General features: G+C 39.1%; 2 protein-coding genes across 8 annotated transcripts in view; one reads left to right on the top strand and one right to left on the bottom strand.

The window, feature by feature from the left end:
* The window catches only part of LOC126483894 (protein preli-like), a 29,925-nt gene extending 12,884 nt beyond the window's left edge, over positions 1-17,041 (bottom strand). The window contains exons 1-2 of the mRNA XM_050107165.1: positions 16,742-17,041; positions 7,024-7,237 (exon numbers count right to left, since the gene is read on the bottom strand). Of these exons, the coding sequence (XP_049963122.1) occupies positions 7,024-7,237; positions 16,742-16,833 (306 nt within the window). The 5' untranslated portion in view covers positions 16,834-17,041. The remainder of the gene's footprint in view (positions 1-7,023; positions 7,238-16,741) is intronic.
* Positions 17,042-17,272: 231 nt separating this feature from the next.
* The window catches only part of LOC126483868 (longitudinals lacking protein, isoforms H/M/V-like), a 155,820-nt gene continuing 148,709 nt past the window's right edge, over positions 17,273-24,383 (top strand). Inside the window, exons 1-2 of one of the 7 annotated variants that reach the window (XM_050107151.1) lie at positions 17,273-17,438; positions 17,550-17,754. The gene's annotated coding sequence lies outside the window, so the exon portion shown is untranslated. Of the gene's footprint in view, positions 17,439-17,517; positions 17,755-18,157; positions 18,217-18,626; positions 19,057-19,522; positions 19,830-24,383 lie in introns of those variants that run through there. The other 6 variants (XM_050107098.1, XM_050107143.1, XM_050107107.1 and 3 more) reach the window with 6 other exon arrangements.

Here is a 24,383-nt window from a genome sequence, read left to right as displayed (position 1 = left end):
TATTTACTATCACTGCACAAGACGACTGGGGAGGCGGGAGTCCTGGGCTCCAAGTCCTATTTTTCTACTGGGCTGCTCTCAGGTGTGTCTGCTACCACCAGTATCCCTCATTGAAAGTGCCAATATTTACTGTTCATATTGTACTTGTGCATGAGAGTCAGCAGAAACTTAACCGGGCAGAGGCAGAATGGAGGGAGGCACATAGGTACGACCTGTGGTACTTGAGATTCTAAGTGGGGTGGGGGGCGGGGGGAGAGAGGAAGGGGTGGGGGCAGGGGGAGAGAGGAAGGGCTTCCTTTTCTCCTCCCTCCCCTTCCCCCACTGCCTCCTGCAGACACCTACGTACTAGCAATTTCTTTTTTTTGTTTTAACGTGTATGTTTTTTTCTTTTCTCTCCATTAACTATATTTAATTTATTAATTGCTTTTGTTTTATTACAAACCTACCATTCTTGCCTCACCTACTCAATTAACTTAGCATTTCCCCATCTGTAATGTCTATTCTTTCATTCAAGGTGGTTCTCATTGCCCACTTTACTGAGTTTGCATTTTAATTGCAAGGCACAGTTGAATAACTAAATACTTCCAAGGCTAAGGGTGCTAATATACACTTGTAAGGTGGGGTCTGATCCATAGGGCAGACAGATTGGATCCTGGTGACAGAGCAATTTTCATTACTATCATTAGTGGTTATGTCTTAGGTTAAATTGCAAATTGAAGTGAGGACATGAGTCACTGTTATTAATATATTTGTAAAATTGAGATATTGAGCTCTGAAATCCCCTTCATGCTAACAGAAAGAAATAGATTACATGTTGACATCAGGTAACATCCTTCCTTTCTTTCACTTTCATCTGTACATTACTGACATGATGAAGCCACCTACTTGACACACTATTACATCACAGAGAGAAGAGGAAGCCAACCTCAGTATTTCCTCCAAATGATCATGAGTATGAGAAGCTACATTACATGTAAAACAAATGAGAAAAATGTAACTACTTTACTGCCGTTTAGTTGCATACAATTCCTCTCATACAACTTTCCCTTAATTTGATCTGAATTTTTTTTCTGTCACTATTCTTTACCCACACATTCTATAAGGAATTTCAAGCTCCAGCTGTACAAAACACTGATACTACCTGTAGGTCTATATGGTTGCAAAACTTCGATGTCAAGAAAAACGACTTAAATAATCTTCCTGTTTTTGAACAGGAAGTCATCTGGAAGACCTGCATTCAGGAAAAAGTTGATATCACTGGCATCGGTATAATTGTGAGCTGGATAAGATCTACAACAGCCCTAACATAGTATTGTAGGTTTGATGAAAACCAATGTTAGAAACACAAAACGTCAGTCACAATGAGAATTTTGTTATTTAAATTCCTCATATTTCTACGGTTCCATATGATAAAAAATGGCACCCTTATAGGATCACTTTGTTGCCCATATATCCGTTTGTCTGTCTGTCTGTCCCACTGTTCAAAATCCTTTTTATCACAAAGGAGTGCACATATCAAGTTGAAATTTATGTCACACATTAAGGTCTGTGGTCCCTTGGCAACATAAAAAAGAGAAGATTCTAAGTCAATGCAGTCAAAAGACATGGCCATTTATGTTACAAATTTTGATGCTCACAAACTCCCTCATCAAAATCTATAGGGTACTTCCTCTTGATGTAGAATCATGAAATTTGGCAAGAAGAGAAGTTTCACTGCACAAGTAAAAGAAAGATTATAAAACTGTTAATTTTTAATCGTATCACATGAAAAATATTTCTTTTGTTATTTGTTATCTGACTTCAAACTTGAAATTACAACATTCTTGAAAGTCTTGGAGTCCCCGAGATTGATATCTTCCCACTCAATATATAAAAAAATTCAGTTTGTACGGAACCCTCAATGTGTGAGTCCTACTCTTATACGCATTATTTTTTTTTACTTTGAAAACAAAAATTGATTGTTTACACAGATGTAAGTAGTCTGATCAAGATTTGGGTATTCAGCATAATACTGAATATTTACGAATGTTTACTAATGTGTCTAAAAGTTGATTAAAAAAGGTGTTTTTACACAATGGTGATAAACTTCCACCAGTAGCTTTGGCTCATTCAGGGGATGAGAAGGAAACATATGAACGAGTTGTCTTACTAATGGATGCCAATATGCAATCATGAGTGGATAGTCTATTGTGATTTAAAAGTTGCTGCAGTACACAGAGATTTGCTTGCTGGTTTCACAAAATACAATGTCCAGTCACATTAATGTGACCACCTGTCAAAAGCCTGAATAGTCCTTTAGCACTGTGGACCACTGCAAGACGCACTAGAAATGAGTCAGCGAGATTCTGGGAGGTACCACCAGGGATGTAGGGCCATGCATCAGTAGTGCCATGACCTGTTATGTTATGCGTCTCGATTGAGGGCCCATGGTGCAAACAGCCCAATAGAAGTGGTCCATAGACTCTTGGTTTGGTTTAAATAATGCCATGACCAGCTGTGCTGTTTCTCGATTGAGTATCCATGGCGTAAACAGTCCAATAGAGGTGGTTCCACAGACTCTTGATTGGATTTAAATTGGGGAGTATGGTGGTAAAAGGAGTACAGTAAACTCACTCTGGTGCTCTTTGAACCACACACATACAGTGGGAGCTATGTGCTGAGGAAAAATACTGTATGTAGTGGGGTGATAGTCCTCAAGGATAGATGCATACTTCTGTTAATTGATTGTGTCTTCCAGAATGACTAGATCAGCCAGGGAATGCCACGAAAACATTCTCTAGACCGTAACACTCCCTCCTCTGGCCTGAACCCTTCCAACAATTGTTGCTGGGTGTTTGTTTTCAGGTATTTCAGACTGTACATGCCAATGGCAATCTGTCTGAAGAATTACAAAATGTAGTTCACCTTAAAATGCCACCTGTCACCATTCAAAGGGAGACCACTTGTGGTGTTTGCAAATTCCGGCCTTTGTCAACGATAAACAGGAGTCAGCATGGCTGCATGAACCAGGTGCCTGCTGCAGATGCCTATATGCAGCAATGTTTGCTGAACAGTTGCTGGAAAGAACTGTTGGTAGCCGCTAGGTTCATTTTGGCAGTCAGCTGCTCAGCAATTGCATGTCTATTCCCCCACATACATCTCCAGAGCCACTGTTCACTCCTGTCATCTATGGCCCGTGGTGCACCACAGCTGCCTCAGCATTTTGGATAGGGTCATTTTGTCAAGCACAATATACTTTAACCACAATGGCAGTTACATTATACACCATCATGTTACACACTATAATTCAGAGTCCTCTAGCAGTAGAGGGCTGCAAATATGTAGATGTGAAGAATAAAGATGTAGCATGTAAACATCATTTGTTTTAGTTAAACAGCACCTATGGGTCATTCCATGTCAATTCAACCAATTTGAGAAAATGTTCCAGCTGATAGTCTCAGATTTGGCTGAAATTTAGCACACCAATGCTACCAAGTGTGGAACACTCATGTACAAAATTTTAAGTTCCCCTGCCAATTAGTTCCAGAATTATGGCTTGTGAAAGAAGGTGGCATGACCCGGAAATTGCAACCCGCATCTGGCAATCTATCTTCAGACCCAACTTCAGGCCTTAATAACTTTGGAACTATTACGCACAGTCCAGTGAAATTTTTACAATCCAATAACATCCACTTAGAGAACACACTCTATGAATCAAAACACCAACAACATATTTCTGAGGGAAAATAAAAAATTGCAAAATGTGATTAAAAAAAATGTAATACGTTAAAAGGTACATGATGTAGGTGCCCTCTATGGCAAATATATTTCACTCAAAAAGGGTATAATTTTTTTGTGTTAAGCTTAATGTGGCCTAAACACACACAGAACTCATCATGCCCATATCAGTCACAAAAACTGAGTTACATGCACACAAAAATTTGAAAAATTACCTGAAACACATGGGTTTTCGACATGTGGTAGCACAAAAGGGACAAGTGGTATCCAAGCCAAATTTCAAACGCTGCATAAGTAGACCATAATATAATATGTGGCAAAATTTCAACTTGTTATTGCAAGGCATTTGTGTACAATAAAAGTTGACAGAGATGTATTTGGTTACGTTTGCCCTGCAATAACAAGTTGAAATTTTGCCACATATTATATTATGGTCTACTTATGCAGTGTGTGAAATTTGGCTTGGATACCACTTGTCCCTTTTGTGCTACACATGTCGAAAATCCATGTGTTTCAGGTAATTTTTCAAATTTTTGTATTTTCGTGTGCATGTAACTCAGTTTTTGTGACTGATATGGGCATGATGAGTTCTGTGTGTGTTTAGGCCACATTAAGCTTAACACAAAAACATTATACCCTTTTTGAGTGAAATATATTTGGCATAGAGGGCACCTATATTTTTTTAATCACATTTTGGAATTGTTTATTTTCTCTCAGAAATATGTTGTTGGTGTTTTGATTCATGGAGTGTGTTCTCTAAGTGGATGTAACTGGGTTGTAAAAATTTCACTGGATTGTGTGGAATAGTTCCAAAGTTATTAAGATCTGAAGTTGGGTCTGAAGATAGACTGCTAGATGCGGGTTGCAATTTCCAGGTCACGCCACCTTCTTTAACAAGTCATAATTCTGAAACTAATTGGCAGGGGAAACTAATACTTTGTACACTAGTGTTCCACACTTGGTAGAATTAGTGTACTGAATTTCAGTCAAATCTGAGACTATGAGCTGGAGCCCCTGGTTGAACAGACATGGAATGACCCCTATGCAGTCTTTCAAAGTTACTGCACTAGGCACTGAAATGATTTTGGGTTTCTAGATTAGTCTGTGATTCTATTTTACATACAACATTCTAAGAACTGGCCTATTTCCGTAAATATTGGGCACAAAGGACTTGTCAACTTTGCTATAAACTCAAAACACATCAGTTACTCCGGAAAGACACTGTTTACTTTACACACACACAAGACTGATACTGGAAGGGGTTGGCAGAAGAAAGTGCTATCACTCAGTTTACTGATCAAGTTATCTCTCATGTTTTTAATGCACCGCATGCTGGCCTTGGCGACCAGACAGTTGCATGTGTAAGTTGCATCTGCGTGAATGCTTGTGTGTATGTTGTCTTTTTTTTTTTAAGGGCTTACTTGTTTAGCAGTCTTTTTGTTATGCCTATCTGTGACTCAATATCCTTGCTATGTGGTGAGTAGCAATCTATCCTTTTCAGAATATTGTCATAAACATATAACAAGTAGTAATACCAAGTATGTTCTTGTTGGTTATCATTTTCTTCCACTGATCCATTCAGTTCAAATCGATGTGAGCCTTACAGTGTATAACACATGACTTGGTTGTGTAGGCTGTCAAGGCACACTACCACATTTTTATTTGTGCCGTCCACATCTTCTGCTCTGATTTCACATAATATGTTCTCCAATTTCATTCCTTTTTGTTTCCAGCTCAGCTCTTTTCTACTATGTCCCTTTTGACAACAGTTTTAATTACTTTTTTCCCCTGCCACTCCACACTGAATTCAAACAATAATTGATAATCATTTCCAGTTATTAGCAGTGTCGGTCACAGTGTAGTTCTGGTGATGTGTGCTCTTCTCTAACCATCTCTCAGCTTGGAATCAAAATTACAGGTAAACAACTTTCACCTCTGTATTGTATACTCTGAACTTTTTACTTAACATTTTCTCATTTTTATGCCCCTACTGCGTATTATGTAAATTTCATTCACACCTCTTCTACTCAAGTGACTTATTATTTGGCAAGCATGTCGACTGAGGAGTAAAAACTTGCCTAAAATTAGTAAGTAGCACAGACAATGTTTAAAATTAATTTTAGCACTCATGCATGTGACGCAGCTGAAACGGAAAAAAATATCTACATGCACAAAAATTTCACTACACTGCTAATAAAGGCAGTAATAACTCACCTCTTCTGAAATGAGAGTTAAGAAAAAGAAAGGGAGCATGAACTAGGAAAATCTTCATTTATCTTACTGGTCCTGAGACTCTGCCATTTTGAACCTTTTATTTTATGGTAATTAATTTTATTATTGCCTGAGGAACAGCAACAGGAAACACTGTCATTCATAGCACATAAATAGTGCTATTGCTAATGCCACCAAAAGCTGCTTATTTTTTTAAATGCATATCTACATTTTGTAGTTTCTAGGAATGGCAATTATTTCCATTAACATATTTATTAGCAGTTTTCCACATTTAATATCACATTCCTTCTTAAACAACATGTGATACACCTCATCACTGTGAAGGCATGGGTGCATGGGGGGGTGGGGGGTGTGATATAAACAACTTACAAACTCAGTCATTTGGGCGGACGCAGCTTACTACAAAATCATGTAAAGGCTTCCCAGTGAGAGTGACTAGACAAAGGCCTGGTTTCAACTTTCCAACTGAACATTTAAACCAATGAAGCATGTGACATTATTGTGCAAACTGAATTACAGTCTGTGGTACTTTTAGAGAAACCAGTAAAATTGTAGCTTATTTTTTTATTTTTTATTTTTTAAATCTCTGGAGCATTTAATGCTTCCTGTGCACTAATTATGGGGTATCATTAAATCTTTCTTTTTTTATCATCATTTGCAAATTTCTTTTGGAATAGTTACTGCTTACAAGTAGTTCAGAAGTTTGACATCATTACACTAAAAATTTGACAGAAGTGTAGCCTTATACAGAAGTGAACAATAAACAATTCAGACACAAAGAGAATACAAGCTTTTGAAATACGGTGCTTCAGAAAAATGCTGAAGATCAGATGAGTAATGAGGATGTACTAAATCAATCTGTGGAGGAAAGAAATTTATAGCACAACTCGACTAAGAGATCTGGTCATTTGATAGGACACATCCCGAGGCATCACGGAAAAGTCAATTTGGTAATGGAGGGAAGTGTGGGAGGATAAAAATTGTACAGGGAGATGAAGGCTTAACTACAACAGGCAAGTTCAAATGTGAAATCACATATATTCACAAAAAAAAGAGGAATGTGTGCATTCTTACCATAACTCTGACATATCCAATGTTTCTGGTGTAGGTGACCAACAACTTCTGCTTAGGATCCACAACAGACTCTTCAACAACTTTGACTGTTCTGCCACTAATGAATCTTTCACCCCATTTAGGAACTCTGTTAGTTTTTGTAAGGAGTCGTTTTGTATAAAGCTTCTGGTCCCGAACTTCTCTGAATACTGTATCTTCACTCAAAACATGATTGCTGTAATCACAAGACATGTAATATCATACTTCCAGCAGTATCTATTTACAAGATGCTGAAATAGGATCAACTGGAATATACCCCCCCCCCCTCTCTCTCTCTCTCTCTCTCTCTCTCTCTCACACTCACACACACACACACACACACACACACACACACACACACAAGATTAGAAATCACTGAATCCAAAGCTTTCTGAATTTCTAAGTTCTTTCATCATGATAAGTAAAAAAGAAAATATTCCTGAGGGGGAGGGAATAGCATTCCAAATGCTAAACCATCATAAACCCAAAATAGGGGGAATGAATTAGAAATAACAAGGTATGAACAACACATATTCACATTCCACTCATAAGAAGCTAAAGGTTGCCAGTACGTCAACAATAAGAGCTAAAATTAAAATTAATAAAAAGCATGCCTGGAGAAACACAGGAATGTATACATGCTGCATGCTCCTCATCATTAGCAAATCTCTGCTACATATGGGAGAATGGTTTAATGTTGGTTTCCATTTACGAAAGAATCATTACTAACCAATCCAGTTTGCTATCATATTGTATGACAGTTGTATATAAATAGATCACCTGATCTCCAAATCAAGCAAAATTCCAATACAACTAATTAGTGCAATCAGTTGAAACCATCAATGTTACCGTAAGTAAACTTCCATACAATGTGTTTCACATAATTTTTACAAGATTCTTTAATACAATTGTCTCATAACATACTGTGAGGTTACATATCTACATATATCTCTCTCTCTCTATCCCCCCCATCCCCTAAATGACTACAACTAGTTGAATGTAGGGGCCCAAACTCAAAAATATATCCTGTGGTGTCTTGGCACTGTATTTCATTTTATATTAAGTAAAGTTTCAATACTACTGTTTGTGTTGTTTGTTTTATTTAATTAAAGGCTTGAATGATGCTAAGTGGAGATCAAGGGATGCAGCATGTACATGTGCGGACTACGTCAATGTAATTGTAGCCAGTTCCTGACCACTGCCTGTCCCTCACTGCTTTGCACTTCATACTGTGTCATGTTGCTGATATGAAGAAAATGAACTGATTCGCTATTTTACAGCTCTGTATACTGCTCTCAACATAAGGCATGCAAGCTAATGTGAGCCACAAGGCATGTGTACATGGATTTTGCTCAAGAATGCTGTATTTTATACTTAATAAATGTGTTATCACACTCAGCAATTGTCTTGTTTACTTCTTTTGGGAACTAAAAGAGGGTAGTAATCTTGTATGAGAGAAAAATTGCTAGAATACATGTGATATTCACTATATACAGGGAGAATGGGGACCAGGGAGGACTCAGGGTGATGTACTGATCCCCCCAAACTGATAAGTCTGAGGTGCTGTCTATCACTGACACTGAGCTAATGAGACTAACTTCACCTGTTTTGGGGAAACCTATTTTGTCCAGTGTCAAGAGGAGGCAAACACAGAAGGATAAGAGTTCTATTAATATTGGCAGTTGAAACATACAGTGAATGATAGAACCCCTCACAGAAATGGCAGCAAAGAACAGTAAAGGACACCTAGTGCACTCGGTGTGTATGCTTTGGGGGGGGAGGGGGGGGGGGGCTCATTCAACATGTTAAAGAAGTTATTCCAGCAGCCACTGAGTGAGCAGTGTGCAATCAACTGCAGATTGTGGTGCATGTTGGAACATATGATGCCTATCACCTGGGCTTTGAGGTCATACTTGGGTCTTCCAGCAACTGGCAGAGGAGGTTGAGAAGACCAGCCTTGTGCAAGGAGTTTCAACGGAGGTCACAATTTGCAATGTTGTCCCCAGAACTGATCATGGCCCACTGGTTATGTGTCAAGTGGAAGGAATGAACCAGATACTTCAGAAGCTTCTGTGACAAGCTAGGATGCGCCTTCTTAGGGTACAACCATAGGGTCCCACTAAATGGGTCAGATGTGCACTACACATCAGAGACTGTTACTAAGGTAGCTGACTGTGTGTGGGGTGCACACAAAGTGTTTTTAGATTAGGCAACACTCCATCCAATCCAGATAACGATAGCCACAGAACACCCGGACATATTATTGTAAGATCAAAAGAAATGCCTCCCACAGTTGAGAGTATTAAAAATCATAATGGTAAACTGCTGAAGCATTCGCAACAAAGTGTCACAGTTAGAAGCACTTATAAGAAGCAGTGAAGCTCACATAACACTAGCAACAGAAAGCTAGTTGAAACCTGAAATTGACAGCAGTGAGACTTGGGAGGGGGGGGGGGGGGGGGGGGAGAATTGCAGAGTATCTCTAAAGGATGGGTAAATGGGAAATGGAGTTGGTGTAGACAAGAAACTCAAATCCACTGGGATAGAAATTGGAGCTGCATGTGAGATTGGGCACTACTCAGTATCAAGAGTGGGCATAAAATGATAACTGAATTCTTCTATTGCCCACCAGACTCATCTCCTGATGTAACTGAAAATTTTAGAGAAAATCTCAGCTCACTTGTACATACATTCGCCAGTCATACTGTAGTAGGTTACACAGTCATATTGTAATCACTGGTAGGAACTTTAAGTATCCAACAATTAATTCGGAAAATTACAGTTTTGTTAGTGGTGAGTGTGGTAAGATATCCTGTGAAACATTACTAAATGCATTGTCTGAACTACCTACAACAAATAGTTAAGAACCCCATTCATGATGGAAATATATTGGATCTAATGGTAACAAATAGACCTGACCTCTTTGAGGATGTCCACATCGAAACTGGTATTAGTGAGCATGACCTGCTTGTGACAGCATTGATTACTAATGGAAGAAGTACAACTAAAACAAGCAGAAAGATGTATAAGTTCAGTAAACTAGATAAAAAATCAGTAGGGTCATATATCAATGAGGAACTTGAAACTCTCAGCACAAGGCAGGAGCATTTGGAGGAAGTATGCATCAAGTTTAAAAAAATAGTTGACCACGCACTTGGTAGATATGCACCCAGTAGAGAGTTCATAATGGGATGGACTCTCCATGATATACAGTCTCTGTACAGAAACTTCTAAAGAAACGGTGACTATGCATAATAGGTGTAAAAGCATAGGACTAGAGATAGAGAGCTGCTGAATTAAATAGGTTTGGCTGTCAAGAGAGCAATGCACGAAGCCTTCAATGACTACTGTAGATGAATACTGTCCGATGATATTTCACAAAACCGAAAGAAATTCCGGTCGCATGTAAAGGCTGTTAGTGGAACCAAAGTTAGTGTTCAGTCCCTTAGCGAATGAGCCTGGAACTGAGGGCAGCAAAGCAAAAGATGAAATGCTCAACTCTACTTTCAAATGTCTCTTTACAAAGAAAAAACTCAGGAGAATTGCCCCAGTTAAATCCTAATACCACTGAAATTATTAAAATTGAACAAAGTGCCAGGTCCCAATGGAATCCCTGTCAGATTCTATACTGAGAACGCTACCGTCCAATATCCTTGATGTCAATTTGTTGCAGAACCTTGGAACATATTCTGAGCTCAAACATAACGAGATATCTTGAACAGTATGTCCTCCTCACTGCCAACCAGCATGGATTTTGAAAACATTGATCATGTGAAACCCAACTTGCACTTTTCTCACATGACATACTGAAAGCTTTGAAAGGCAGCCAGGTACATGCAGTGTTTCTTAATTTCCTAAAAGCATTTCACTCAGTAACGCACGTACTCTTAGTGTCAAAAGTACTATCTTATGGGGTATCAAGGGAAATTTGTGACTGGACTGAGGACTTTTTGGTAGGGAAGATGCAGCATGTTACCTTGGATGGAGACTCATCGTCAGATGTTCAAGTAACTTTGGACATACACCAAGCAACTTCCTCTTCATGTTTAATGACCTTGCAGACAATATTAATAGTAAGATCAGGCTTTTCTGCAGATGCAGTTATCTGTACATATTACCGGAAAGAAGCTGCATATTTGGTCAGTTTTTGATAAGATTTCAAAGTGATGCAAAAATTGACAATTTGCTTTTAATGTTCAGAAATGTAAAATTGTGCTAAGATGAAAAACACGTAGTATCCTTTGACAGTAATATCATTGAGTCACTGTTGGAATTAGCCAAGTCATACAAATATCTGGGTGTAACACTTTTTAGGGATAGGAAATGCGAAGTTCACATAAGCTCAGCTGTGGATAAAGCAGATGGTAACCTTAAATTTATTGGTAGAATACCAAGGAAGTGCGATCACTCCACAAAGGAGATTGCTTACAAGTCATTTGTGCGACCAGTTCTAGAATACCGCTCAAGTCTGTGGGACATATACCAAATAGGACTAACAGGGGATTGTTGGCTGGTTAGTCTGATGTATAAAGGGACCAAACTACAGGGTCATCAGTCCCTTTTCCCTGATGCAAACATGGCTCAGGATAAAACACCCGAATTACGTTTGGGAAAGTAAAACGGGGAAAGCAATGTGGAACCACACTTAAAAAGAAAACAAATGGAATGAACTGAAAACAGGGAAAATGTACACCACAAACTAAAGTAGAAGAATGTATTAAAACCATAGAGCAGATGATCTGGACTGCCTGATCACAAGAATAAAAGAGGATTAGCCACACACTCTGCAACACACTAAAATGTCCACCCCAAAAGATAAGGCAAGATGACCACATGAAGGGAAAAGATGAACACTGGGACAAACAAATGCAAAGAAAGGGTGACAGAGTTAAAATGGAGGAAGGGTGGAGGCCCCGGAGAGAAGGCCAAACACCCACCCTTATGATAAAAACACCACTCACACATAAAACGTAAAACTAAATCTGCTGCTGAGCCATTGTTGCCCAACACCAAAGGTAGGCTGCTGGGAATGTTAAAAGTCTGTCGCAAAGCGGCTGAAACTGGGCAGTCCAGCAAGATGTGGACGACCGTCGTAGGGGAGCCACAGAGACACTGAGGTGGGTCCTTGCGACGGAGGAGGTAACCATGCATTAGCCATTTACGGCCAATGCAGAGCTGGCAGAGAACCACAGAGCCCTGCATGGAGGACTTCCACACATTTGTAGTCTCCTTAATGGCATACAGTTTGTGGTGCGTACTGCGACTATCCCATTTCGTCACCCAAAGCCTTGCGGCTAAAGACTGAATGCAAGTCAGTTTCATAGATGCCCATATCTAGAAGCAGTTTCCGTATAGCCTGTTTGGTCAGCCTATCGGCAAGTTCATTGCCTGGGATTCTGACATGACCTGGGATCCACAGTAAAACCACGAAACGACTGGACCGTTCCAGGGCATAGATGGAATCCAGAAAGGTCACTACCAAAGGATGGCGGGGGTAGCACTGGTCAATAGCTTTTAGGCTGCTCAAGGACTCAGTACACAGAAGAAATGACTCACTATGGAACGAACGGATGTGCTCAAGAGCATGAGATATGGCCGACAGCTCTGCAGTGAAAACACCGCAGCCATCAGGCAAGGAATGCTGTTCAATATGTCCCCTGTGGACATATGTGAAGCCAATGTGACCGAGAGTCATCGAGCCGTTGGTCTAAACCACTTCATGGACTCAGTACATGTCAAGAATCGAGAAGAAGTGACAGAGGAGAACCACGGAGTTAACTGAGTCCTTAGGACCATGTGAAAGGTCCAGGCGAAGCCACGGCCGAGGTGTACACCATGGAGGTGTACATGATTGGACCCCGAGTATAGGTGGTAAAGGCAAGGACTCCATTTTAGATAGAAGGGATCGGACACGAACTGCAATTGTAAGCCCTGACCTGCGCTGCCGATGCGGAAGATGAGCCGCTGTTGGTGGTAAAAGGAGACGGTAATTTGGATATACAGGAGAACTAGGAACATGTGCACCATAACTTTCAATGGAGTTCGGCCTCCAGCAGGACGCTGGTCACCGGACTCGTCCTAAAATCTCCCGTCACTAGTCGAACGCCACAATGGCACACTGGGTCGAGGAAATGCAATGCTGAGGGTGCTGTCAAACCGTAAACCTGACTTCCATAGTCAAGGTGGGATTGAACAGGGGGCCTGTAGAGCTTCAGCAGTGTAGAGTGATATGCATCCCAGTTGGTGTTGCTCAGGAAGTGGAGGGCATTGAGGTGCTGCGAGCATTTCCACTTAAGCTGTCGAAGATCAGGAAGCCAAGCCAATCGGGCATTGAAAATCAGTCCTAAGAATCAATATGTATCCACTACAGTGAGTAGATTGTCATTATGGTAAATTTCTGGTTCTGGATGAATGGTACACAGCTGACAGAAGTGCATAACACACGACTTTGCAGCTGAAAACTGGCTAGAGCCCATGACTACACCTTGTGGATGGCCCCCTTTAGACACCGCTCAGCAACACCTGTACTGTAGCAGCAGTATGAAATTCAGAAGACGTCTGCATACAGAGAAGGTGAGACGGACAGCGCTGCAGCCCCTGCTAGGCCGTTATTTGGCACTAAAAATAGAGATAAACTCAATACAGAGCACTGGAAGACTCCATCTTCACAAAGATATAAAAAATCTCAGCATGGTAATGTTTTCGAATGTAAGACTTATAATTTGTAATCATTATTACTATAATCTGTGTTGTTGCTTAAATACTTGAAACACATTCTACATCCTAGCGATAAAATCGCATCAAGAATCTATGGAACACGTAAATAAATAAATGAACCTATTTGCAATCACAGTTCTTTTATGGCTTTGGGTGGATAGTAAATAGCCTGAGAGTGTTACCATTTGGGCTTCATGGTCACTAAAACTTGTATTTTCACAAGCTGCCATATGCATTGTGTTAACAAATATTTGGTCCATGGTGGCACAAGCTTTTGTAATTATAGCTGGAATTGTTATTGTTTGTTTTAAACTGAAAATATCTCTTAGACTGAGCAGCATAGAAATCTCCACATACTACTGCCAAATCCATACCTCCATGTATTCTACATAGTAATGTTTCAGTTTATTGAGGACTGTCACAAATTTCAAGTTAAAAGAATAGTTGACCTTACACTGGACAGATATGTGCCCAGTGGAACAGTTCATAGTGGGAGGGAACCTCCACAGTATACAGTCACTGTAAAGAAACTTCTAAAGAAACAGAGATTACTGCATCATAGGTGTAAAGCGAAGTGTAGGGCTACAGATAGAGAGATGCTGAATGAAACATGTTTGGCTGTCAAGAGAGCAATGGATGAAGCCTTCAATAGCAAAATATTGTCGAAGGACAATTCACAAACTCTAAAGAAAGTCTGGTCATATGTAAAGACTGTTAGTGGCACCAAAGTTAGTGTCCAGTCCCTAGTAATGAGACACGAACTGAAATTGAGGGCAGCAAAGCAAAAGCTGAAATACTTAACTCAGTTTTCAAATTTTACATTACAAAGGAAAACCCAGGACAATTGCTCTGTTTAATCCTTGTACCACTGAAAAGATAAATGAAATACGCATTAGTGTCATTAGTGATAAGAAACAGCTGAAATTGTTAAAACTGAACAAAGCTCCAGGTCCCGATGCAATCCCTCTCACATTCTACTCTGAATTTGCCACCAAGTTAGTCCCTCTTTAACTACAATCTATCAGTTCTTGTAAAAAGGTGCAGGTCATACGAGTCTACAAGAAGGATAATAGAAGTGATCTACAAAACTACCATCCAATATCCTTCACAAGGATTTGTTGGAGAATATGAGAACATATTATGAGCTCAGACAATGAGGCATCTTGAACAGAATAACCTGGCCTCAACACCCAAAAACATTGATCATGTGAAATCCAACTCTCACTTTTCTCACATGAAATACTGGAAGCTTTGGATCAAGGCAATCCGGTAGATCCAGTGTTTCTTGATTTCCGAAAAGCATTTGACTCAGTATTGCACCTACACTTATTGTCAAAAGTACCATCATATGGGGTATCAAGTGAAATTTGTGACTGGATTGAGGACTTTTTGGTAGAGAGGATGCAGCATGTTATCTTGGATGGAGAGTCACTGACAGATGTTCAAGTAACTTCTGGTGTGCCCTGTGAAAGTGTGTTGCTGTTTATGTTTTATATTAATGACCTTGCAGACAATATTAAGAGTAAAATCAGGCTTTCTGCAGATGATGCAGTTATCTACAACAAAGTACCATCTGAGAGAAGCTGCATAAATATTCAGTCAGATCTTATAAGATTTTAACATGGTGCAGAGACTGGCAACTTGTTCTAAATGTTCAGAACTATAAAATTTTGCACTTCACAAAATGGAATAAATGTAGTATCCTATGACCATAATATCAATGAGTCACTGTTGGAATTGGCCAACTCGTACAAATACCTGGCTGTAAGACTTTGTAGGATCATGAAATAGAATAATCACATATATTCAGTCTTAGGTAAAGTAGGATGTAGACTTCTGTTTATTGGTAGAGTATTGGGAAAGCACTATCGGCCTACAAAAGATATCACTTACAAATTACTTGTGTGACCCATGCTAGAACATTGCTCAAGTGTGTGGAACCCATACCACATAGGACTAACATGGGACACTGAATATATACAGAGAATGGCAGCATGAATGGTCATTGGTTTCTTTAATCTGAGGGAGAGTGTTACAGAGATACTGAAGGACCTGAACTGGCAGACTCTTGAACACAGACAAAAACTATTCTGCGATTGTCTATAAACACAGTTTCAAGAACTGGCTTTAAATTATTACTCTAGGGATATACAACAACCCCCCTATGAATCGCTCCCACAGAGATCGTGTGGATAAGATCTGAATAATTACTGCATGCATAGAGGCATTCAAACAATCATTGTTCTCACACACTATACATGAATGGAACAGGAAGTGACCCTAATACTGGTATGATGGGATGTGATGTCAATTTCCCATTTCATGGGCGAGATCTGACAACTGGTTTTATCTATCAATGAAGATTTTTCGAGTCTAAAAACAAATTGTCAATCTCTGTTGTAATATGGCCTTCAAGCCTCATAACGACTTTTACTGTGACCCTCATCATCTTCTCCGCCCAAAAGTGACTCTGCAGTGGAGTCTGCATACCGAGTGAATCAGCACTGACATAAATACAATATACAATTTTCATATTTCACTCAGAAACACACACTGTAATGCGGAACATAAACTGCACTCTCCCTCCTCACAATTAACTACCTTTAAAACACATACTCTAGTAGCTCCAATTATGCGAAACCACTGCCGTTGGTTGCTTCTAAATTTTGCATTAACTATAAGTTACTTGTAATGTTACTTTTGCTTGAGATGTGATGTTTCTGTATGTTACGAGGCATTTTAATCCTCTTTTTGTCTGTCTTGCGTCATGACACGGTTTTCTACTATGATCTGCAACAGCTAAAATTATCAGAAAACTACATTGTGCCATATCTGGGTCTGTTAAGGATCTTTCCTAACATCGCATTCCTACTGTACGTGATTCATCGTGGTTTGTTACTGACCTATAGTTCAAATCATGCTATTGACGATGTGGAAGTAAGATGCCTAACAAAGTAATTTCACGATTAATGTTTCAACATACCTGTGCGGGTTGGGATATCTTCTCCAAAATCCTTGAGCAACTTGTTCCCAAGTATAGTGGAACACCGAACTTTGTTCAAAGTACCTCACCATTTTCGCACAAGGAATCGGCGCATAAAATGGGTACGCACACCAGTTTTTCAAGTACCTTTATTTGGATCCATTAATTACATCAACTTCGGAGTAAAGTTACAAAAAATTCTGCCAACTGCTTTTTAACAGTACTTAGGGGAATACACTCATCCTTACGTTCAAGCCATGCTACCTGCTAAAATCGTAGATAAACACTTCAGGGGTACAAACATTGGTGTCCACAGTACTTGTTATTGGGATCGAGTATTCGACTTCGTTTTTGCTGTTTTAGTTCATATTGCCCATGCTGAAAGCTTGCTATAATAAATATTTGTATATCTTAAAAAAGCACAAAAATTATATCATAGAATGTATTCGGTGAGAGCAGAAAGTGTTAAAGTAAATAAGAAGTTTTTTGTGTTGTTGACATTAAAAGATTTTATCTCGCACTGAACTTCACACTACTGTTGACAAATTCATAACAAATGCTTCACACATTGCGCACGGGGAACAATACCCTCTATGTTCATGAAGTGCGATTTGTTACGTATATAGTGTACGTGTGTAGTTACAGACTAGTTTCATGTATTTGGAAGAAAGAGAAGTTATTAGTGAGTGTTGCATAAGTAAGATATTCATGTTTCCCTATTCATGTTTTGTTTCGAGTGTTTCCGCATAATTAGAGAAAACTAGTTTTATTAATGCCCACATGTTAATTCAACACCTTGTTTTGCTAGTTTCTTCTTGTTCAGCGCGACAAAAAGTGAAATGAAGTTTGTTTGCAATACGATCGTAGTATAGCGGTTCCGAGTTCAGGTGAATGACCTATAGGAACGAAAACTTATTCTGTTACGGCTCTCAGTTAAAAATCCCATCGTGTGTAAGAAGAAATATCATTCACACCTCAAAAGCTTATACACAATAATAAAGGTGCATACATAGGTGCGTATTATATGTTGTTACCTTTAAAATGTTGATTTGTCTATAGTTATAGAACTAATACAAAACTTAATTGTAGGGCTACATATAAATATTCATATAGTCCAATTATAAACGACCAGAAAGAATTAGATACGCCCATAAAGTCTTCTGAAACATTTGTGAAAGGTCAGATTATAATCGTCCCATTTCATAAAAAGTGCCATGAACGGGAGACAGCGTCTAGGCAAATTAATTTCACCCTGTTGAATGTTTCTATAGTTCACATATTGGAAATTTAACGTGAGCAGTACAAAGCTTACTGGGTATAGTGGAACAAATAAAAAAAAACGTGTATCATGGAGGTTTGAATATTTTGAAGCATACAAACGGGGGAAGAACGTTCAGAGCGAGCGGAGAAAAGTGACTGTAAAATAGGGCGGTCTTGAAGATCGTCGCGTTAAAGCTTTTGTATATAATATAGAGGTAAGTCGTTAATCTGGATAATGTATTCTCCGTAATGTGTTTCCTGAAGCCAGCATCGATATGCCGCTGTAACCGATAGGACAACACGTGCGCCATTTTCAGTTTTTGACGAGAAATTAACTAGATTTTAAAAACTGACGTTACCGCTGTCTTGCCCTAAATAACTACCCCCACAATGTTAATGGCTGTAATGTTGCGACGCGTGGATAACGTGTATAGACTTGCATTCCGTTTTCTTTTTTAATATGAAAGCAGTGGCATAAGAGTGCGTCTTTCAGAATTTTTTAAGTCTCATTCAAACTGAGAAATGTTACCGACTAGAGAACAGGAATTAATTATCAAGAAATGCCAAGAAGCCTAATAAAACGTAGCGCACATAGTGCGTTGCAAACGATTGGCTGTACTATTGTAATTCGCAGTTTGGTAATTTACAGTAACCAGAAACGGAGTTGTGACAGTAAATGTTATTTAGATATAAGTAGTTATTGTTGTAGGGTTCTTGCCTGCGTTGCTTACCCAAATTCGTGCAACGTACTTACTAGTACGTAGAAGGGTAAAGGGTTGTTGTGTGAATGCTAGCCTCAGCATTAGTGTATTTGGCGAGTATGTACCTTGTAAGAGAAATATCAGCAGTACAGGGTTACTGATTATGGTGCAGTAATGAATGTGTGATAAATCGGGCATCATCTGTTTGCTGTGCTGATACAACGGGAATGAAAAACATAACGGGTCGTTGGTAGACTAGTTCCGCGAATTTCAGGTCACGAATGTTTTCGGGATGCGGTAGTGTTCGTTAGGCGAGTGCGTGGCCGCGACTCAAAAGACACTTAACATAGATTTGTAAGTAAAATCCTATCGTACTACGGCATTCACTACTTACTGTCAATTTCCTGAGTGAGTGGATTCAGCTTTAGCTAATAGAAAACACTTACCAATTTCAGTTGATTCTACTTTGTAGCAATTTTTTTATTGCCGTTTCTCTCTCTCTCTCTCTCTCTCTCTCTCTCTCTCTCTCACACACACACACACACACACACACACACACACACACACACACACACACACACACTTTTTACCGCCATCAGCATGTGAAATGAGATCTGTGGAAGCAGTCTGTAAAAGGAAGTTGTTACAATTATATTCAACTTTCATAGCTTTATGTTTGTCACGTGGGGGGGAAGGGGGGGGGAGTAGGGAGTGCATAATTACAGTAACTTATACCTCCTCCACAGAAGGTTGTGTAACTCACACTTGCATATCTTCTGCAAAAGACTTTAATTTAAAGGGTAGAATGTTAGCTTTAATGTCCTGCCATTAGCGGTGAAGCACAAGATCTGACTGGAAAAAAGTGGCAGGAAATCAGCAGTGGTTTGTCCAAATAAACCATTCTAGCACCTACTCAAAATGAGTTGGGAAGAAGACATATACCTAATAAAAGTGGTAACAAAGGATGGAGACTTGAATACTGCAATTCTCAAATGTGAGTCCAGTGCCTTGACCACTCTGTCAGTTTGCTTGATCCTGGATTAGCTGCTGAAATGGCAGTATGTTTATATGACAACATTGTCATCTGCAAACATTAAGAAAAATATGAATTCAAGGTGTTAAAGAAGGTAAACTTGATAAATTTATTATCATAATTTATTTTTTTTATTTTCAAGGGTGTTTTTCCTCAAATGATTCAGTGAGACCCACACTGTTAATATGGTATGTAAACCATTTGTAGCTCTGTTGTATTTCCCAGATTGAAAACCAGTTTCATATTTAACAGAAAGTAGCAACATATACCAGATGAATCAAAGTTGTAATTCTGCATTTATTAAAATTAGCAATAGTTTTGTATTACTGTAACATACAGCAACAGGTTACTGTAGCTGCTCCTGTCAGCATATTTACCACTTGGCTCATTCTACTTCCAAGGCAAAGTTCTGTCTTTATGATACCTGTGTCACCCCACATATTAATGAGTGAGTGATGTGTGGAACTGGTGTTTGCACCTTAGTGTAAACAACACAGATTTGACACATTTCATATTCTCTGGTCAGAATTAATTCACACTAGGGCATACTACCACATATTTGTTCAAAGAATTTATTTGCATGAATGTCTGTTCCACTGACAAAGAATGGAACTATTATTTTTTCTTTTTATATTTACTGTTGATCTAGATATTGGTTTACTAGCTCATGGTGCTTAATAGAAGATTTTTATTGACCTACATCATTAGTCCCCATATTCAAATTAGACGGAAAGAGGGAGGACTAGAGTGTGCTCTTGGAACTCCCCTCTGAAATCATGATTGTGGTGACAGACTGATCTGTAGTGTAGCTCAAGTGTGGCTTAGGTTGAAAGGTGATAATTTGTTTGAGAGTTGGCAATACCAATGAATATGAATATGCCAAGTAAAGACTGGCAACATATTGACATGTAGGTAGGCTAGTGTTTATACTTGCACCATATTCAAACTCACTTTGCCCTGTTTAATGCACTTTTTGTCACAAAAACTGAAGCTGTATGGCAAATTCAGAAAGTGTATATTAGGTAATGGACATGTCTCAGAGTATTTTGATGCATGTTACGTAGGCCTACATATAAGATTTCTAATTTACAAAAAAATACAAGGGATTCAGTACATAACTTGTACCACAAGTAGAATGGGTCTTCCATAACTTTTACTGAAACATAATTCTCAGCAAGTTCACAAGACCATTTGATCCAGCTCATGGAAAAAATTCAATGTTTTTGTGATTAATATAATGAACAGGCACCAGGAACATTATAAAACTTGCTACTTCCATATTTTTATGTATTTGTAATACCCAAGACATATATTACCTTTAGGCACTTGGGTTGAGTTCTGTAGGAGAGTCTGTAGTAGCATCACAGTGTAAACATATGGTAACACAAAAAGGGTTTCATTTTATCATAAGAGTGATTTTGAAAAAGAAATTTAAATAATTTTAATTTCATTGGTGAATTATTGAACTGATAGTGAATCATGTACTGAATTGTTTAGTCTTATCATTTCTTATGGTGTATGGAGGGTGACAGAATCCTCAGGAATTTGACTCTAGGATTTAATGAGCATTACCAGCATTGAAATCGCTCTTTAAGTTTATTCCAATTTAAGTGCTGTGGATCTCCTACAGTCTAGATATAGAGCATGCAACATAAGCCAAATAAAACATCGTACAGTTTTTTTCTCAGACATCTGTGATGTTTACAGCTTACTGACTGCAAATGCAAGTTTAGTAGTGAAAAGTGACTGTCTAGTAAAGCAATAGGCCTAAAACACGCAAAGCAATTTTTAAGGCTGCTGGTGTTTGTTAACTCCACAAGAAGTTAATTATGTTCTTTTTGCAAAGATGCACTCGGCATGGCAAGGGTGTGGAGGGGAAGATTGACGAGCAACATGCCTCTGGAGAGCATCCCAAACAAGTTGCTTTGGGATTAAGATTGTGCGGTAGGAATGGCCACTATATTTACTTAATTGTTCGTTCAAGATGTTTGTACGTGGGATAAAGCCTCATATAATATACTGTTTTATCATATAAAAACAAAGATGAGGTGACTTACCGAACAAAAGCGCTGGCAGGTCGATAGACACACAAACAAACACAAACATACACACAAAATTCAAGCTTTCGCAACAAACTGTTGCCTCATCAGGAAAGAGGGAAGGAGAGGGGAAGACGAAAGGAAGTGGGTTTTAAAGGAGAGGGTAAGGAGTCATTCCAATCCCGGGAGCGGAAAGACTTACCTTAGGGGGAAAAAAGGACAGGTATACACTCGCACACACGCACATATCCATCCACACATACGGACACAGTCTGCTTGTGTCTGTATGTGTGGATGGATATGTGCGTGTGTGCGAGTGTATACCTGTCCTTTTTTCCCCCTAAGGTAAGTCTTTCCGCTCCCGGGATTGGAATGACTCCTTACCCTCTCCTTTAAAACCCACTTCCTTTCGTCTTCCCCTCTCCTTCCCTCTTTCCTGATGAGGCAACAGTTTGTTGCGAAAGCTTGAATTTTGTGTGTATGTTTGTGTATGTTTGTGTTTGTTTGTGTTTGTTTGTGTGTCTATCGACCTGCCAGCGCTTTTGTTCGGTAAGTCACCTCATCTTTGTTTTATATATATATATATATATATATATATATATATATATATATATATATATATATATATATATATATATATATATATATATATATAATAGAGGGAAACATTCCACGTAGGAAAAATATATCTAAAAACAAAGATGTAGTGACTTACCAAATGAAAGTGCTGGCAGGTTGACAGACACACAAACAAACACAAACATGCACACAAAATTCAAGCTTTTGCAACAAACTGTTGCCTCATCAGGAAAGAGGGAAGGAGAGGGAAAGACGAAAGGATGTAGATTTTAAGGGAGAGGGTAAGGAGTCATTCCAATCCCGGAGCGGAAAGACTTACCTTAGGGGGAAAAAAGGACAGGTATACACTCGCACACACACACATATCCATCCACACATATACAGACACAAGCAGAAAGCTTGAATTTTGTGTGCATGTTTGTGTTTGTTTGTGTGTCTGTCGACCTGCCAGCACTTTCATTTGGTAAGTCACTACATCTTTGTTTTTTTATATATATATAGACACACACACACACACACACACACACACACACACACACACACACACACAGGGTGGTCAGAAAATGTCTGAAATGTTTGTAGCGATGTATGTATAGTATGTCTGCATATCTGTGTACCTTCTATTTCATAGAGAAAGACAGAGAGATGTGTGTATCCATGTTTGGCATGTGAACCATATCACAATTAGTAAATAATGCGATACCATGCCAAAAGACCTGTGGCACCATTAATATGGTGGAGATAAGTGACTCAGGAAAGACCAATGCCTCGAAACATCACAATTATGGGCTACACAAGGTATTAAAAAAAAATGTTATCATAGTTTCGTTGGTTTCACAACCAAACTGTTACTTCAACCTAACTCAGACCCTAGGCTGCACCACAGATTAGTCTGTTGCCACATCATTAAGAAAGAGTGGAAAGCAGAATGACAGTACTGGATCCTTTAGTGTAATTACCGAGCGAGGTGGCGCAGTGGTTAGCACACTGGACTCGCATTCGGAAGGACGACGGTTCAATCCCGTCTCCGGTCATCCTGATTTAGGTTTTCCGTGATTTCCCTAAATCGTTTCAGGCAAATGCTGGGATGGTTCCTTTGAAAGGGCACGGCCGATTTCCTTCCCCATCCTTCCCTAACCCGAGCTTGCGCTCCGTCTCTAATGACCTCGTTGTCGACGAGACGTTAAACACCACTACCCTAACGTAACCTGTAGTGTAATTGCAATCTGTAGTAGACCTAGATGTGTCTAGTATGCAACATAATCTAAGCAACTACTCAAAATAATTAAATCATATATTATTAAAGAACACAAACAACATATGAAGATATTGCTGATGCCAGCTACGAAACACATGATGTCACTGTCCAAAGAATACATCAGTGATTCCCGTTGTCTAGAAGACTGGCCATATCATTAATGGGATGTATTGTATTTATTATATTATTGCCAAGAGAGCAGTTTAATTAACCATGTAGCAATTGTGTATGTCCTCATGGTAGCAAAGTTAAAATGAGGTAATACCACCTTTCATCCATGTATGATACTGTCCCTTAACCCGTGGCTTTCTCATCTGCCCTTTAGCATGTAATGGCTGTGGTGCGACTACAACAGTTAACAACTTGTTTACGGGATGCAGTGTATTTGCTGGCAAGATAGTATCAGGAGGGGTAAGAGTTACATGTTCCCCCTCTCCTACACACATTTTTTCCTGTTGTATATGCTATATGTATGAAACCAGGACCAAAATAACTGTCACAATTTGTCTTTTATTGTCTTCATTTACCTTGCACCTTGTGGTTTTACTAACCAGGACCAAAATAACTGTCACAATTTGTCTTTTATTGTCTTCATTTACCTTGCACCTTGTGGTTTTACTTTGTTGTAATGAAAACTGAATTTTGTACAGAGCAAACATCAATACAAGGATAACCTACAGATAAATCTCTTCAGACTTCATTTCGTATTCATATTTGTTAGCTTCACCAAGTGTCAAACAAAGTTGTCACCTTCCGACCTAATTTAGACCTC

Source organism: Schistocerca serialis, chromosome 1 (assembly GCF_023864345.2).
Source record: "Schistocerca serialis cubense isolate TAMUIC-IGC-003099 chromosome 1, iqSchSeri2.2, whole genome shotgun sequence".
Lineage (NCBI taxonomy): Eukaryota > Metazoa > Arthropoda > Insecta > Orthoptera > Acrididae > Schistocerca > Schistocerca serialis.
The sequence above is the reverse complement of the archived record's forward strand: the minus strand, read 5'-3'. Positions and strand labels throughout refer to the sequence as shown.